This window comes from Ctenopharyngodon idella, chromosome 10 (genome assembly GCF_019924925.1).
Source record: "Ctenopharyngodon idella isolate HZGC_01 chromosome 10, HZGC01, whole genome shotgun sequence".
NCBI classification, from domain to species: Eukaryota; Metazoa; Chordata; class Actinopteri; order Cypriniformes; family Xenocyprididae; genus Ctenopharyngodon; species Ctenopharyngodon idella.
The window spans coordinates 27,268,896-27,287,572 of record NC_067229.1 but is presented as its reverse complement, the minus strand read 5'-3'; the positions used below and the strand labels follow the sequence as shown (position 1 = coordinate 27,287,572).

The 18,677-nt window shown below is 37.7% G+C and overlaps 1 protein-coding gene across 4 annotated transcripts in view; it reads left to right on the top strand.

The window, feature by feature from the left end:
• cntfr (ciliary neurotrophic factor receptor) overlaps positions 1–18,677 on the top strand; it is a 191,399-nt gene that overhangs the window by 87,228 nt on the left and 85,494 nt on the right. For all 4 annotated transcript variants that reach the window (XR_007932213.1, XM_051909475.1, XM_051909474.1 and 1 more), the window contains exon 3: positions 17,200–17,433. Coding sequence is in view for 3 of the 4 variants with exons in the window: in XM_051909475.1 (XP_051765435.1) it covers positions 17,200–17,433 (234 nt within the window). In the remaining variant the exon portion in view is untranslated. The remainder of the gene's footprint in view (positions 1–17,199; positions 17,434–18,677) is intronic.

Here is an 18,677-nt window from a genome sequence, read left to right as displayed (position 1 = left end):
CTTTGTAAATTATATACATTTTATTTATTTATTTATGATGAGAGAGAGAGAGAGAGAGAGAGAGAAGTGGCCAGATATTCTTCACCCCTGTTAATACATTTGTGCTCTTTAATTTCAACTAGCGGCAAACACATTGAAATTAAATTCATTAGCTAGCTAACTATATCACATTTAGCATAACATTTTTATATCTCATAAATAATTAATCATTTCTTAAAAATGCCCTGGTGTAAATTGTACTTAACTCATAACAGATTCATGCTGTGGACTGCCTAGCTGATAATAATTTTATCAGACTAGGCAACAAACAGACTGTAGAAAGCAGACCATGAAAACCATTAAATAAAATCTAACTCCATACTGTAAACAAACAAAAAATCACATGTCGGTTTGATTAAGAAAGAAATATGATAAAATGTTTTCTTGGACCAAAAACAGTCATATTTTAGTTTTAAATTACCAGTTTCCACCCTTTCTCTGTAATTTATTTGAATTAAACTAGCATTTTTTTTGTTTGTTTGTTTTTTTTCCTGTACCTTTTAAGACTTTTTTATGTAAATGACCTCTATTATAATTGGCTAATTGCTGTGCAATAATGTTGTTCACCAGGTTTGGCTAGGTAGTCTTTCGATGAAGTGTTAATGTACTCATGGTTATGACACTGATACCATGATTTCTGAAAGACCTATATTTGCAACTTACTTGACATCATAAATTAACTTTAATAGTGAACAATATTATATTCTTAATTGCATTAATCTTATTTAAAATGCTGCAAAAATAATATTAAGTTTTAGTTTAAGACACCTTTTTGTTATGCTTGTTGAAAGTCTCCTCAAATCTTGATAGCAATCACTATGTTAAGTGGTCTAAATGTATTTTTATAAATATATATCATCTGTGGAAGGTGTAGGACCACAAAAAAGTTCGTTCAATCATTGCGTTCGGTCTGAACAAAATGATAGCATGTGTTCCATATCGGTCAATGTGTGTTTGCATACCACTGCAGAGCCTGTTCACGCAGACATCATACGTCATCAGCGCGGTTCTTGTATGTTGTGCAGACAGAGCGAGAATGGCAGGCAAACAGCAACTTTCCTTTTGAACATTCAACAAGTGGCACTGAAAAAGTATCGACCAAAAGAAAGACCGTCTTGGAAAGGGCTACAACGAAAAATGGCTGGATCATTAAAGAGCAAAAACCCTGAATTAACATCAGTGTTGCTTTATCACACTGGAGACAACTGTGGGAATCAAAGTGTCTGAAAGATGATGCCATGGTTGCAGTATTTCTTTTGGACAGGTAGTTACATGGTATGATTCGATTTTTATGTGTTTTGATAATAACGCATAATATAGCTTATGTAGTTTGTGTACCTTTGCTAAACAGCTAAACGACCGCAGCACCCGGGGTCTAATTGAGAACTATTTTTGTATTTTCAAAGTTACGAGCAAACTATAACACCATGGATTCGTAAGGCCACCACCACCAGATTTTTCAACCATTGTTTCTGAGTCTTGCTACAAACAATGCGTAAATGTGAAAAATGAGCGTCCCTGTGGGTATTGTGCATGCCATCCTTAGCATGAAAGATAGATTTGTGTTGTTCCTTCACTTGATATTCTTACAATGTTTATGTTGTATTTTTGCTGAACTACTATCACCTTTTTGGTTATAAAGACAGTGATGTTTTCTTTTTTTGTGCTCAAAGCTGTCACTTTAGAAATGTCTCTGGTCGCCTCGCTTCTGGTCTGTGCGCATTTATGTGTTTTCGAGGAGGTGTGGCTTTGGACGGCGATTTGCTGGAAGGGTGGGATTGTATGCTTTCGATGCTAGCAGGCTAAAGTTAGCATAATCAGTTCAATTCAGCTCTTCAGTGAATAGATTCAAAACTCTTGATTTAGCAATTATTTAGTGTCATTATGTGCACAGAATTTCATGCACAGCATTTTTTGTAACTTTTTGCAACTGTGGCTGTTTAGTTGAAATAACACTAAATTACCCTTTTAGACATCTCAGAGCAAATATCAACAAAAACTTGCAAAATGTCAATAGTTTATTTTTTTAAACCTCTTCCAGCCATATTAACTGCCAATGATAATGAGTCATTTCCCTGTTATGCATTTCTGATCTACTGATCTCAGAAATTGACTTCGGTAAGAATAGCTTGCGTTCTTCACATTCCTTCAAATGCATCTATACAGCTTAATGTCATGAGTGTGATTGTGCGTGTCTGTGTGTGTTTGGTCATAAAAGCAAAGGGACAAAAACATGAATAAAACAGTGAAGTTGGCATTTTGTACTCGAGAATTGTAACTTTGATACAGTGGTGTTCAGTTTATACTATTTATGATGGTGCTCACAATGATGATGCAAACATAAAGGAGAGGGGACGGAAACAAACAGTCACACCAAGTGTGAAAATAGCTGAAGATACCCTGTGAGTGACTCTAACTGTTTTTCACGCATTTTCATTGCTTCTGTCTCTGCTGTTTACTCTCTATGAGCTCATTAAGCCGAACACATTAAATGAAGCATTTGTGATCCGTCTGGTGATAGTTTCTATTTCTGCCCTTCATTAATCCTTCAAAAGATGTTGACGGTGACAAAAAACATTCCCCAAACAATTTTAAGCTTTGCGCTCTGTTCACCAAGTATATCGTCAAATTAGTTATGCAAGACAGGTGTAACTTGATGCTGAACTTGATGAAAGTGCAAGACTTTCATTGTCTTATAATGCATTATTGAGGAAAAAATGCTATTTGTGGTCCATTGAGAATAAAAGCTGCTGACAAGTGGATTCATTGGAGAATTAAATGTGGGGTGCAGCTTGCAGGTTGTGCATGGTGTGTAAACGTGAGCGTTCTTACAGAGTTGATGAAACCGTATGCAGGTGTGCTAGTGTGTCAATGCCACAACGCTCATTGTTATGTCTTAATTGCCTTATTTTTTTATTTTTTTTTTTTCAAAAATACATAAATACATTATATACATATAATGCATTATACATTATACACAGTATACATTATATACATATAATGACTTGAATACACCTTTTCTATGAAGTGCATGTTTTTAATTTTGGTTTTACAATTCAGCCTAAAGTAATTTGTGTAGAGGTAATTCTTATCTTTATATATAAAAATAAATAAATAAATAAATAAATAAATAAATATATATATATAAACATTTTTGAAAATAACTATTACAATTTGCATGCTCACATATTCAAACTGATATATTCACACTTTTACATAACATATTTGTTGTCATTTAAACATTTAAACATTTCTTTAAAATGGTATATTATTATGTAAAATTTGATGGCTTAAGAGAGGTTCGGGGCACTTTTCAGATCAAGTTCAGTTTGACCAAGGCTGGAAAACCAGCTTGAACCAATTAAAACCACCAAACTTTCTGGAAGAGCGGTTTGAGTGGCTCTTTTCAGCAGGGCAGGCCTGAACATAAACTGTAAAAACTCCAACTTCCATTTTGTCAAGACAAACTTTTTAAAGGTTGGTTGGACTATTGAATGTAGAAAAAGTTGACATTACACAAAAATTTAAATACAATTTCAGGTAATTTAGTATGAGTAACTACAGCAGTAAACAGCAATGTTGGGCACATTACTTTAAAAAAAGTAAATAGTTATAGTTACTAGTTACTTCTCACAAATAGTAACTGAGTTAGTAACTGAGTTACATCTTTATAAAAGTAACTAATTACCAGGGAAAGCAACTATTGCGTTACTTTTTATTGTTATTATTATTATTATTTTTTTTTCAAATATATCAAATAACTTGGATGCCCCCAATATTAAATATAAGTCTAAAAATAAATTTTGCCTGATCCGACTCATGACTCATGATCCGCTCTTGCTCACGACATGAAATTTCTCTGTACTGTATGTGTTGGTAGCCATTAAAGAAAACGTAGTTTCATATTTATGTTTAAATAGGTCTATGTTATTTTTTAAATTCATCTATTTGATCATGAAAAGTGAACAGCATGAGTAAGATAGGATACATCATAAGATGCGTAATATATCGGGAGACATGGAGTGGGTTAGACATGATTTTGACCACTTCATTAAGTTTTGTTTTGTAGAAAGCCTTTCTTTAAAGTGAATTTCGTTTTGTAAAAATCTTAATTCTAATCAATGTTTCATCAACCACTTGCCTGGATTTAATAAATAAGAAGCAAATATAGCAGACAATATAATCATGACATGGAGGCGCCGGCGTGATCACTTGCACGTGAACTGGAGTGTGTTAAAGGCTAAATGAACCGAAACTCAGCGTATAGGCTGCATGCTTCACAGACATGAGAAATATACCTATAGAAAGCTTGAAATGTCTACTTTTAAACTAAATAATTTAAAACAAAAAGAAATAGGCTACTCTCTGATTATGTAATCCGAATGAAATGTGCATTCTCTCTCTAAGCGCGTCCACTATGCGGAGATGATGAGAGTCAGCAATGCCAATTTCATCTTTGCAGCCGACACTGATTCAAAAAACATTAGTTTATTAATAAACAATTAAAATGTATCCTTGCTGTTTTTTGTCACATTCATAATCAGTACTTTTGCTGGTTTTTTATGGCAAGCTTTATGCGTGCGCTTGAGTGCTATAGCCTATATTACGTAAACACTCATTATTATGGTTTATATTCTCCAGTAGTTAAGAAATTAAATTAATATAAATGTGATTAGTTAACTAATGGCTTAAATGAACAACTACTAGTCGACTAGAAACGGTGTTGTAACGGGGAGAAAGTAATTCGTTTGATTACTCGTTACTGATAAAAGTAACGCCGTTAGTAACGTCGTTTATTTATAACACCGTTATTCCCATCTCTGGTAAACAGCAGTAAATTATGTCACATTATGTCAAGTTTGGTGGTAAGGTTCCAACTTACAGGCTGCTGAGCATGCTCAGTTTGATCACTAATGATGAAAAATTCTGTTTTTGGTGAAAGCATGGGGAATTATGATGACATATTTTTATTCTGAATTAATAGGTGCTTTTTGGTGAAGTTTTTTTTTTTTTCCATTTCAATGAGTATACAACTTGTTTTAACGTTTAGCAGTAACTCTATATAACCTTTTAGTTGGTCTGTGCTGAAAGCACACTTTAATTGTTTAATTGACTTGAATTGATTAAGGAATAGTTCACCCAAAAATGAAAATTTTGTCATCATTTACTCACCCTCATGTTGTTCCAAACATGTATAAGTTTCTTTCTTCTGCTGAACACAAAAGAAGATATTTTAAAGAATGTTAGTAACCAGACAGTTGATGGTAGCCATTGACTCCTATAGTGTTTTTTTTTTTTTTTTCTACTATTCAATTCAATTCAATTCACATTTATTCGTATAGCGCTTTTCACAATACATATCGTTTCAAAGCAGCTTTACAGAGAATGCATGTCAACATTACAATTTGGAGACTGCAGTTAGCTAATAATGTAATAATTTAGGCGATTAACATACAATCACTGTTAGCAATTTAATTGAAGGTAGAAGCAATGAGCTCCTGGAAAAATGAATTACATATTAACAATAATTAGGATATATAGAAATTTGCGAATGTGCGTGTTGATCCAGATGTTGCATCTTCTGAAGTCATCGCAGGAGTTGGCGCCGTCTCTTCCAAAGTTTTAGTCATCTGAGGTCTTCTTAAGAGGCTGGATCCAAACTGAAACTGAAACAGAAAAGCAAATGGAGAATAATTAGCATAGCTGCTGTTCATAACATTAAGCAAAGATAGTCATGTGCAATTGATCTGATATGAGATGGATTATGTGAATGCTTGGTTGAAGAGATGTGTCTTTAATCTAGATTTAAACTGGGTGAGCGAGTCTGAGCAATGTTTCTGAGGTGGAAGAAGGCTGTTTTTGTAACATATGAAATATGATTTTCAAAGGACAAGTTGCTGTCTAATATAACACCCAGGTCTTTAACTGTCGAGGATGGAGTAACAGTACATCCTTCTAAATGCAAATTGTAGTCTGAGAGATTCTGTGTAAAGGTTTTTGGCACAATAAGTAATACTTCAGTCTTATCTGAATTTAATAGAAGAAAATTACTAGTCATCCAATGTTTTACTTCTTTAACACACTCTGTCAGATTGGATAATTTAGAGTTTTCATCTGGTTGTGTTGAAATATATAATTTCAACACAACCACAACCATTGACTTTACTATGGAAGTCAATGGCTACCGCCTACTGTCTGGCCACTGTCTGGTTACCAACATTCTTTAAAATACTTTCTTTTGTATTCAGCCGAAGAAAGAAACTTATAGAGGTGGAACAACTTGTGTACAGTAAGTGATGACATTTTTGGGTGAAGTAACCCTAAGTGGATACAACATTTTTCCCATAAGTTCAGTATACTCAAAGTCCTGAAACAGGTTGCCTCAAGTTTTTTGAGCTTTCTTAACTTTTTTTTTTTTTTTTTTTTTTTTACAGTGTACAGCCAGAGAATTCTTTCTCTATTCAACTGAGTGCATCTGCTTGTTCAGCTTCAGCTGCCCCTATACCAGTCACTAAGGCATTCAAGTTGAGCCCAGTGACCCAAATGATGGCAACAAAAGTATGCATGCCATCTGTTTCAGACTCCATTTGATGTATCATGCCCCATTCACTACCCCCACAAGCATAGAAACTCAGAGAAGCTCATCAGATTCTGTGTTGATAGTTGTATAATACACCCTCACTGTTTTTGTAACTCACTTTTTCTCATCACTTGCAGTTATAGGTGCATTCTCCTCTAAAGACACTAAAGAACAGTCCCTTACCTCAACGTTTCTGCTTTTCATTCCCATCTAGCCATGCTAATTCATCAAAGTGAAGCTAGCATTGTGTTTGCGTGAGGCCTAGCTTGAAAAGAGGGTATTGGCGTACGCGAAGGAACAGAGAGCCCACATATGTCAAATGGCAAAGTCTGGGCATTAATCTTCACGCCTCCATCTGCATGCACTCTCGGAGAGGTGTATGTTGGAGAAATTGGGTCAGGAAATTCACGGTTGTTAACATTAACCTTTGTTATCAGATCTCACTCCTCTTACAACTCAGAGTCAACTATATGCAACTAATAGCTTTTTATTTCAGTGCTATGATACCAATGCAAAACTTGTTTCACAATGCAAATTGCATTAACAGCGCAACTTTAGAGGTCAATAGCCGTCCTCCAAACTGATAGATGATACAGCTTTTGCTAAGTATACACAATTAGCAACTTCTAAATTAGCCTTTGAAGGTCACATTCCATGTCAAGTGCATATTAATATCTTTTCTGTTGTATTTATGAATGTCATCACAGTTAATGAATGTTGCTTGAATTATGCTTATCAGGTGAGGTGCCATGCAAAAAACAAACAAAAAAAAGTCTGTGATGTTTAAACGTACCGTCATTCTTAGCTTCAGCTCCTCAAACTGCAATTTAGTATGGAAATAAAGTATAGTCTGAGATAAATTATGCAACGATAATTACGCTTTAATATCACCATAAATGCCACGACTGTATATGTAGTCATAATATTAGTGCAATTACTGTACATGATCTAATGTCTCTGTTTGCATGTGTGGCAGCAGCGGTAAATCTACTGATAGATTGCCCTCTTAGATTCCGAGCTTCTGTGTGTGTGCTCGGGTTGTGCACGATGAAGCAAACACTGAAGTGAAATGGTTGTTTCCAAAAACTAATGCTTGCAATAAGTTTTAATTTCCTGTGTGGGTTAGCAGCTGTCTGGTGGCCCTTAAAACAGAAGCTCAAAACGAAACTCCTAAAACGTAATGATTATTTCCCCAAAAGAAGAGACAAGTCAACTCTTCTCACTCTGAAAGTGTGAGAAACAATTCTTCCCAGTTATAGTGACTGTGATGTCCCTAGTTAATTAGATGTTGAACTTTGTCTAGAATGTCCAATCCTGCTCAAGGAGGGACATTGTTCTATAGAGCTTAGCTCCAATTTCAAACAAACATCTGAACCAGCCGATCAAGGTCTTAGAATGAGAAGAAACTTCCAGGCAGGTGTTTCAGAGAAAGTTGGAGCTAAAGTCTGCAGGACATTGGACCCCAAGAGCAATATTAGACACCTTTGCATCTGGTATTCCTCAAATGATCCTGCTCATGGTGCACAGAAAAGACAAGGTGGAGATTGCAATGTCCTCTCGTGTAGATCCAATCTAGATCAGAGCTGAATGTGATGAACTCAAAACTTAGGAGAGCTAGTCATGCTTTACAGATTATTTGGATAGACTTTGCTTCCAAAGGTGGCTGCAAGATCCTGCAAGGTAACATCTATCATCCAAAAAACACTATACCACTGGAAACATTCACTGGTGTTATGTCACTAGAAGTTGGAGAACCCACCCAAATGTTCTTTTCTTCAAACAGACCTGTTATGCCAGTGACACTCAGGAACAGGCCCTCCCTTTCCGGACAGATTAGCCCTGAGTGTTATCCAAACAAGACTTGCACGTTGTTTTCCTTGCGAGTGGCAGTGTCTGGTGAGTAGCGTGCCACCTGTGGGAGTAAGAAAAAGGGCCACTAAGCAGGGCAATCACACCAGGATTACCCTGAGGTAACAGGAGTATTTGGATGAAGTCACGACAGCTTTCGGTAGCCCTGCAGTGAGAGGCTCCAACCCAGGGTGTGAGTTTAGGGAGGGTTGTTAGGAGAAAGGAATTGGAGAGATGAATACAATGGAGGGAAAGTAGATGGGAAAGGATGTAGGCTATATAAGGGAGAAGCACAAGAAAACACAAGAGCATAAGACTGTGTTATGAAAGGTTTTCTCATGGGGAGTAATAGTGTGGAATACAAAGCAGGCTTGTCACAGTAGAGCCTGTTGGCCTGCCAGAATGTGTACCCTTTGCAAACGAGAGCATCCCGTAGCAAACAGTTACAGTTTCCTGTCTGCTGTCACTCCGTAAGCCCTGTTACTTCAACTACTCTCTCTCCAAAGAATTTGTAGCAAAGATTCTGTGAAGGTGTGATAAGGTCTTGATCAAATATCTTTGTAGTTGTAAACTCACAATCGATAGACACCTCAAAAGATGAGAATACAACAGAGAATTTGTCAAAACTATGTATCAGCCAAAACCTCAAATTAACAAGAAATTGTTACCAGATTTTAAAGACAACATACAACTTACAATATTTTGTTTTTCTCCAATAGTTGATCAATGTGGTCCACTATTAGATTTTATCAGGATTGTTTATTTTGATCATGCATTTTGAGGTGCGGATTCTCAGAAAGTGTTTTAGCGAGTGTGCTGTTTGTTAGCATGCTAGCAGTCTAATTGTAACTTGCGCTGTGTAGGCTAATAAAACTAGATATCTTAGATTATAATCAAAGATGCTTTTTACACTGTAAACATGCAGTTTTTAGGTTTTGGTTATATTTCCCTCAGCCCTGATACATCTGATTGGAGAGAACGTGTAAACCCTAGTCAAAGGGATTTTTCTCATCAGAAAAAAATATTTATCTTTCTTTCAGAGACATGCCTAGACCTGACATGATAAATGATCTAAAAGTGTTACTTTGGCTGGCACACTGGCATCCTCTCAGAAATGCTTTGTGTTCCCTTCAGCATAGCAACGTTTTTAAATCAGAGTACACACTTTGCACCAAGTCATCGAATTCCAGTCGCTAGAGAATTTCCCCTTTTGACATAAACACATCAACATCTCAAAAAGACCCTCTGCGTCAGGATTGATTGGGGAAATAATAACAACGGCTGTGCAAATGGAGACAAATTACGGCAAGCGTTGTTGGTGCTCTGAGTGCCTGTCAAAACAGACGTAAAAAACGAGCGGCAGGATTCTTTCTGACCCCTACCGGAGATCGTTTCTTCCCTCTCCCTCCTGCTGCCACCCTGCGAGGAGAATGGGGACAGAGAAGGAGCGATTGTTGGTTTTAGGCCTCAGTGTACTTCCTGTAAACTATGGGAGTGCTTTGTAATGACATCCAGGTATGTTTGCTCTTCATTTTGCACGGCTCATCTGTGATCAGTGCTGGAGGACATGTGTGCCAGTGGAGATGGAGTAAGAGAGAGAGGCGTACAGCAAGCAGATTTCAATCCTTCCTGATGAGGAGGACAGGGGGCCGCAGACACAGGCCTGCCACGGGATGTTTACATTCCACCAGCAAGGCCACGCAATTCCCTCATTCAAAGCAGAGCCGAGGTAGAGCGAAGGAATAAATGTGCAAGTAATCTGGGTATAAAGGAGTGTTTTCTCCAAGGGCCTGGGGCGAATGCAGCAGGTTCATGCCATCTACTTCTTACTAAGAATGAATTAGATATTAGAAAATAATTGCCGAGTCGCCAGACAGCAAAGTGCTCTTGAAACTTGATTTTACAATCAGTTTATTTCTGCCACAATATATTTTATGGGCCACATCAGTTGTTAGTCTATGTTTACAAATATTTATAAGCTAGAGGACTTTATAACATGCCATTGGCACTACAGGAATAGCCTCAGTGACTTGCTTGAAAACTCCAGAACATCATCAGTCGATTGTGAATGCTTTTTGATTTGGCTTGTTACCATGAACATTGCACTCTGGAATATCTTGGCCCAAGGTCATCCGTCAAATATGAATGAAACCTGGTTGCTGAATGTCAGTTTTTACATTGTGAATTTACACTGTGCTTATTGAGTTGGACTGCGTTATTTTTGGCTTGCAGGAAATCACATCCCTCTGGAATCTTAGTTGTACTGTTTTACTGTTCAGCATATTTTTTTTCTTTTTCATTCATGCCATGATCTTCACAGAAGATAATTTAGAGTGCCCTGACATGAAACAACATAATAAAGCAACAAGCAATTAATTACATTTCTCCAGCTACATCTGCAACAAGCGGCATTTGTAGCACGCTTGTTTTTAGTGATTCGTGTTGGAACGCTCTCGTCTGCGCAAAATCTCATTGGTCCAAAATAAATTAATGATCATTCACTTTTTAGCAAATCAAATACTTTCATTTGGACTCTTTTGGCAAATGTTTCAAAAGCTTGTAAAACACTCTAAATGTAGAACAAATTCACATTTTGTATAGCGCTTTTCACGATACATATCGTTTCAAAGCAGCTTTACAGAGAATGCATGTCAACATTACAATTTAGAGAATGCAGGTAGCTAATAATGTAATAATTTAGGCAATTTAATTTACAATCATTGTTAGCAGTTTAATTGAAGGTCGAAGCAATGAGCTCCTGGAAGTAATGAATTACATATTAACAATAATTAGGATATAAAGAAAATTGGGAATGTTCATGTCGATCCAGATATTGCTTCATCTGAAGTCCTCGCAGGAGTTGGTGACGTCTCTTCAAGGGTGTTTGTTTAAATTTGATAACTAATAACAGTTCCAACACTTGCTAAGTGCTGCTAACTCAATAAACATCATCTTTGAGCATCAGGCAATGGAACATCTTGCTGATCTGAAGCGGGGCATTATACAAACATAGCATCCAGGTTGTACACACTTAATGATAAACATTCAGTATTTAGCAAACCATATGTATCCTTGAGCCTGTTTAGCAAAATGTTGTTTATCCTCTGCAGTTTGGTTATTGGGAAATCTTACACTTGCTAAGCTAACAATAGCTTTGCTATTTTGTTTTCTTATGCATCATCTTTCATTGACCAATGGAACACCTTTATGATTGGAAGTAGGTGAAGAGAAATATCCCACATCCAACTTTGAATGAAATGCAGCATTAAACATTAAGTATGATCTGATTGGCTGTTGCATAAAAGCATAAATACTTTCAGTGAAGTCTTGACACAGGTAGTATCCGGTTGGATTAGGACACGGTGTAAGACTAGACCAGCTCCCTGCATACTCTGCAAATCATGATAATCACAGCATAGCATCAGCACCACCATGGTAACATATGGTCCAATTGTTGCAATAGTCTGATGCTGCCAAAGCCATTCTCTTACAGTGTATGATAATGTTTCTGGCTCAGATTCTGTAATTCACAATCTACCCACTTGAAAGGCTGTCTTTTAATACTTATGTGGTTCCTGAAATTCCCAGCCTTGCACCAAATCAATGATATGAGCACAGCAAGCACAGCCCCAAATATCTGCACAGCCTGTCAGCAGCAGCTAGATTTCTCCACATGTGGAATGCTAAGGGTGTATGTTATTGTGTATTAGCAAATGAAGAGGGGAGGGGGGTGCTATTGCTGTGGAGTGCATTTCTGAGATTATGATCCAGTTCAATCAGGGTTGCCTTTGTGTATTAGGGCTTTGGGTGCAAGTGGGATGGGGTGCTTTAATCTCCTCTGGTGCCGATTTGCATTGGAGCGTTGCCTCATGCTGCTCTCCATCACAAGGGGCTGTTGAGTTGCACATCCTGTTTCATCTCCTCTGGCAGGCTGCTCATGTGTCTGGGGAAACAAAGTGAGACTGAGTTTCTGTCAAAAGTTCCATTGTGCATTGAATTGGGAAAATAATAAGCCATTAATAAAAAAAGAAATAATAAAAAAAAAAAAAAAAAATTCACATCATTACATCCCAGTATCTTTTTTCTTCTGACTAGTGGAAATATTACGTTAAAAAAAATAAAAAAAATATTCATATTGTGTCCCTCGGTTGAAATTTTGACTTGGGACAAAAGGTCAAGTTGTCCCCCTCTTATCAGCAACCCTGTATGTATGTATTATAATATTCATTGTGGGCTGTTTATGCTTTGTTCTCAAGAAATGCAACCATTAAAGATCAGTTCATGATCTTTGTATAAATTTCAACTGGTGGGTGTAGAGCAGCGATTTTACAATGACTTTGAACGTGGCTCCAGCAGTAATTTTGGTAACTCGTGGGTATGGATTGACCATTGGCTTTGAACATGATATGAGCAATAGTTCCATCTCTAAAATTTGACTGGATAGTGTTAGTTGGTATGCTTAGTATATACCCATTTAGGGGTTTTCGTAGGTCACACGCTAAAGCGAAACTTGTAGAAAGAGTGTTAGTCTTCAACTAGATAGCCTTTGAAGCATGTGGTGCATCACGGGAGGTCTGGGAGGAGAGAGAAAATAAGGAACAGCGCCAGTGGCTAGGAGTAAGCAAGCAACCCCCCCCCGACAAGTGTAAGAAAATAAACCAAGTAGCCAAACCCACATTCCCAATGTAGAGCGTCTAAGCCCAGGAGCCCAATGATGAAGCTGTCTGATCCGTGTAGTATCAATCTGATACTTTCTAATCCTGTTGACCTTTGCAGACTATGTAGCATTTCATGACCTTTGTTTGTGTGAAAATCCCTCTGTGTTACAATACAATATCAGCCAGGGAGAGAAAACTTCCATATGCCGCAGTACTATCCAGCCCACCCGCAGCCTGGAGGCATGAGTGCGATGAGTCCTTGTAAACTCTGGCAGATCTGAAAGCATGCTGATGTCATGAAACCAAGGATGGAACAAAATATTCATGATTTGAATATTCATTGACCTTTTTTGAATAATGGGGCTGATAAAAGTCTATTTTCAAGCTGATTAATTCTGGTCAGTGATGGTTTGAAGCAGGTACAGTAAAGCTGGCTGGTGAAGTTTTGCTGGTTAAGTTAGTTAAGAGCCCTCTTGGGACAGCAGCATAACAGTATCCCACACTGGGCACCAACTGTAGATTTTCTAGGGTTTTCAGCAGGGACTGCCCTGCATGAAACTTCTGGTTGCACTGTGTATATCCACAAAGCAATATTCTGAGAATGTGAGTTATAAATTGTAAGTTTCATTGTCTTTGTACTGGTATAAATAATATGTACTGTACAAAGGGCACTCATTTACACAGACAGCTTCTGTTTGCACAGCCAATTAACTGCTTTGTGCTTTTGCCGCATGTTTCAGAAGGACAGCTGTTCCTCATCTAGCCAGGAGTTCTAGTTGTCCATCCAGTCCTCTATTGGCCGGTCTAGAATTCCCTTCACAAGCAACACTGCATATGTCCTGCTCATAAACCTTTAGCACTTCCATGTGGGTGTAAAGTCCCTCTCCTCTCATCTCTACATGACGCCTCTGCTAACCTCTGTGGCCAGTTTACATCTACATTATCAAGTGTCAGTCTGACAACTACTTTAAACTCCAGCCATATTTTTCCCTTTACATCCCTTTCCTAATGGGAGCTTCAAACTCATCGCCCTTGAAACAAATTTGCATGTATCGGAAGTTGTTCGGCTTAGTTGGATTTGTATGAAGTAATATGCATGTTCAGAGCTTTTGACATGTTTAGCCATAATGTTGTGGAGGGTAGTGAAAGTTTGAGTGCTGCTCCTGGAATCAAACTTGGTCCTTTTTGGCACTAATTTCCTGTCTTAAAGATAAAATGCAGTTATGGTGTATTAAAATTGAATTGCCAATTCTATGCCACCTCGTGGCAATACTTGGAAGCAAAGAAGGAAGGAAACCTAAGATCTGATATGGCCATAAATGAAGTACCTGCTAATTGCATAATGGGAATTAGGCATTCTGAGCTATCGAAAGGTAGCAGATATGAGGAATTGTTCCTGGGCTTTGTTGTGTCGTGCCAGTGCGCCACCGTTTACGCGCCCTATCGCTGCCTGCCCACAGCTTCAACAGATAAGCAGGCAGGAAACAAGAAATGGATTTATTTGATGCTCCGTAATAGCACGGTCTGGAAAAAGTGGACAGGCAACCCCCTTAATGAGAATCCTCAAAGGGAACAAGGCAGAGGGCAAAGCAATGACTCCCGTACTAAAGATATTTAGAGAGGAGATATTTCACAAGCTTACACAACTGAGATTCCTCACAAAGCATTGTCTTCTGGGGGTTTCTAAAGCTATAAAATGAGCTTTTGAGAAGTTCAGCCTCAATTCAGGCATTTACCGTCCTTGCAATTATTATTTTTTTGATATCTAACATATGTTTGAGAATGATAATCATGTTTGGTCAATGGACACAATTAAATCGGTTCAAAGAAATGATAATGTATGGTGGGGAGTTGTATTGAATATAAAACATTACGAATGCATGCAGTACATTAAATATTACTTTAAAGTGAAGAGAATATAATTAGTCTTGTTTTTAAAGCTGAAAAAAATCTATAGAATGATAATCAGGATGATGAAATCAGCAGACATTCAAGTTAGTTCAAAGCACAAGGTGACCGGAGATTTTTCTTTGAGCTAAGACTGACGATAGTGATACATAACTTATTCAAAAAGTTATTCTACTCCCATTCTGTCATTTAAAAATGATATATCACATTATAAAATATCCTCTCTGGATTTAAAAGTGTGTTTTTAAGTTTTTGGTTGCTTGGAAGACATCAAATTGACTTACACGATACTATTATCTGCAAGGGAAGTTTCCCTGTAGCAACGTTGGCACTGTATTTCTATCTCAAAGGTGTCCAATATAATTTTTTTAAGATTTTGTCATTGCTTATAAGCTTATAAGTTATTATCTCTAAAGATTGAAACGTTTTCTGTGAGCAGGGAATTTGCAGTCAAATTTATGACAGCATGTCACGCTATCTGTATGAACCAATCCTAATCTGTGTTAGAGCAAACAGTCGCCACTGTCACCGTCCTCCTCTCTTGAACGCAACAGCCTTTCGTTTTCCATTCTACTCAACACTGCTGTATCACAGGCTTTGACATCGGAGTAAATGTAAAATTCATGGATTTGGTTTGCCCAGAGCGTGTGGATTAAGCTACAGGGGTAGTTAGTCAGGTCAGTGGAAGAAAGAGAGATTGCTTTTTCCAACCCCTGTGCATTGTGGGAGTCACGACACCGTAATGAAAGTCAAAGAGGAGCATTGATGTGTTCTCCGACTTTTGTTTGTTTGCCTGTTTGTGTATTCTGAACCTTCTTCTTTTTTCTTATGTTTCTTTCATTGTTGCAGCTGTCGCATGACAGCGGACATCTATAGGGCATTACTCGTGGTTGCGACATGAAGAAATGTATTTTCGTTTGATGTCAAAGCCCATAACAACACGCCTTAGGGTGTTAAAAAGATTCTGTAGAAAAACAACCACATCTTCCTTTTCTTGTGAAAAACACAGTAATGACCGAACTGATTTTAAGTAGAAAAATAAACAGACCTGCTATTTTCTCATCACAGGCAAACCAAAAACCAATTGTGTTCGGTATTTGTAGACAAAATATATTCATTCGTAGATTTTTTTCCTGCACACAATCTCATATAATTTAATGTGACAAAAACAAGCTTTCAAGAGAATCTCCTCACATTTGTCATACAGAACGATGCCTTTGTGTTTGAGATAAGTGCATATAAACTCCACCAAAATGTCCTATCTGCAGTGGAAAACACAACAGTCATAGATGTCCATCTAGCGCATGTTTACAATGGAAATCAGCACAATAGAATACAAAAACATATAAACTGTATTGGTCTAAAAAGTATGTTGCTTGGTTCGACATCGCAAGCATTTCACTCGCATTTGCGACTAAAATAGATGTGTGCAAACTTGAAAATGTATTTAGGAGCATGTGTGCAAATAAAAAAAGTCTCTGCAGGACTTAAAAAAAAAAAAAAAAAAAAAAAAAAAATCAGTTTAATGACATTCAAGGTCATAAAAAGTCTTAAGTACATTAAATGTTATAACACACTAATTTTCTTAATTATCATTTTAAGAGGTCTTAAATTTGGCAATGGAAAAACAGGAATTGCAATACAGCTTAATGTGATTGTTAAACTTCAAAAGGCTATAATTTCTTTAAATAAATACGAGTGCAGCACATTTCAAAATAAAAATCCAGCACTGTTGCACATTCTACAGGCTTGCGGTTTCAGAGCAACCTGTCATCTACTACTAATTGTTTGTGGCAGTGTTTACTTGGTGTTTATATTGTCTTTTCAAATGAGCAGCTGACAACAGTAAAGCATTGACATTTCAAAATAAGAGTCCCGGTGTATTTCAGGATTGTTTACTATTAAAAGTCCTGCATTATGCATACATGTTTTTTTTTTTTTCCTTCATACTTTGATTATGCAATAAACTAAATAAATGTAAACTAAATGTCTCCTTGGATCCCTTTATTGAGGAAAAACACATCTGATACATTTTCATTGTGACCCTTATCATTTTTAAATGCGCTTCTAAATTTTTCAACTTAGAGTGCTCCTTGTAAAAAAAAGTAAATGTCAAGCCATGTGTAGCAATCACGATTATGTTGACCCTCTGTTCTGTTTCCTCAGGTGCCAGGATTCAGTATGAAAGGATAGGATGTGATGTCACCATGCAGTGTGGCTCACTGGACAACGACGCCTCTGTAACATGGAAGGTGAATGGCACGGACGTGAAGGCCCGTCGGCGAGAAGAAGGACCACGGCTCATCTTGATGGAGGTGAACATGAGTAGTAACGGCTTATACAGCTGCTTCCAGAACCCCGACGGCCAGCGGCGTGACCAGATCAATCTCCGCATCGGATGTAAGTAGTGACTGTTTATCCCGATTTCTTCTTCCTCATATTCACTACATCCTTCCCAGAACTTTGAATAACCCTGGACAGTGTTTACCCTGACACTTCTTTTTCTAAACAAGCACTGCACTCGTTTCCGCCACTTGCTACCCGGTCATCTCATAAAGGCCAGTAACCTCTTGTTTGGATGTCTCCACTGTGTATTTGAAGAGTCTAATTATTAACAACAAACGTCATTGTTTGACCCTGACAGTGTCTTGGTGCTCCTCCGGCCCCTGATCCCAAGCCTTGTCTTCTCCAGCAAGCAGCTGCTTCTATCTGTGTGGGAGTCACTGGGGTGCAAGTTTTATGTCTTATCTATTTGTCGATTGGATTAAATTGTCATGGTGAATCTTTTTTATGAGGATATACAACATGATGTGAGAGAAGATAGTATGCCCCGTCCAGATGTGCACAATACAACAGGGTCATTTTGTAGGAATTCTGAGTGGGCCCCAAAGATGAATTTGGACATTCGAACACTCTAAAGGGATAGTTCACCCAACAATGAAAATTATCCCATGATTTACTTACCCTCCAGCCATGGTGTACAGGTGCATCTCAATAAATTAGAATGTTGTGGAAAAGTTTGTGTATTAAATAAATTCAGTGCACACAGACTGAAGTACTTTAAGTCTTTGGTTCTTTTAATTGTGATGATTTTGGCTCACATTTAACAAAAACCCACCAATTCACTATCTCAATAAATTAGAATACTTCTTAAGATCAATAAAAAAAAAAAAAGGATATTTTAAACAGAAATGTCAGGCTTCATAAAAGTATATTCATTTCTATGCACTCAATACTTGGTTGGGCCTCCTTTTGCATGAATTACATGAATTAGGCAATCAGCCTGTGGCACTGCTCAGGTGTAATGGAAGCCCAGGTTGCTTTGATAGTGGCCTTCAAGTCATCTGCATTGTTGGGTCTGGTATCTCTCATCTTCCTCTTGACAATACCCCATAGATTCTCTATGGAGTTCAGGTCAGGCGAGTTTGCTGGCCAATCAAGCACAGTAACACCATGGTTGTCTTTGGTTCAGAAGTGGCTTGGTACGTGGAATTTGACAGTTGTAGCCCATTTCCTGAAGACGTCTGTGTGCGGTGGCTCTTGATGCACTGACTCCAGCTTCAGTCCACTCCTTTTGAAGCTCTCCTAAGTTCTTAAATCGGCTTCACCTGACAATCTTCTCAAGCCTGCGGTCATTCCTTTCA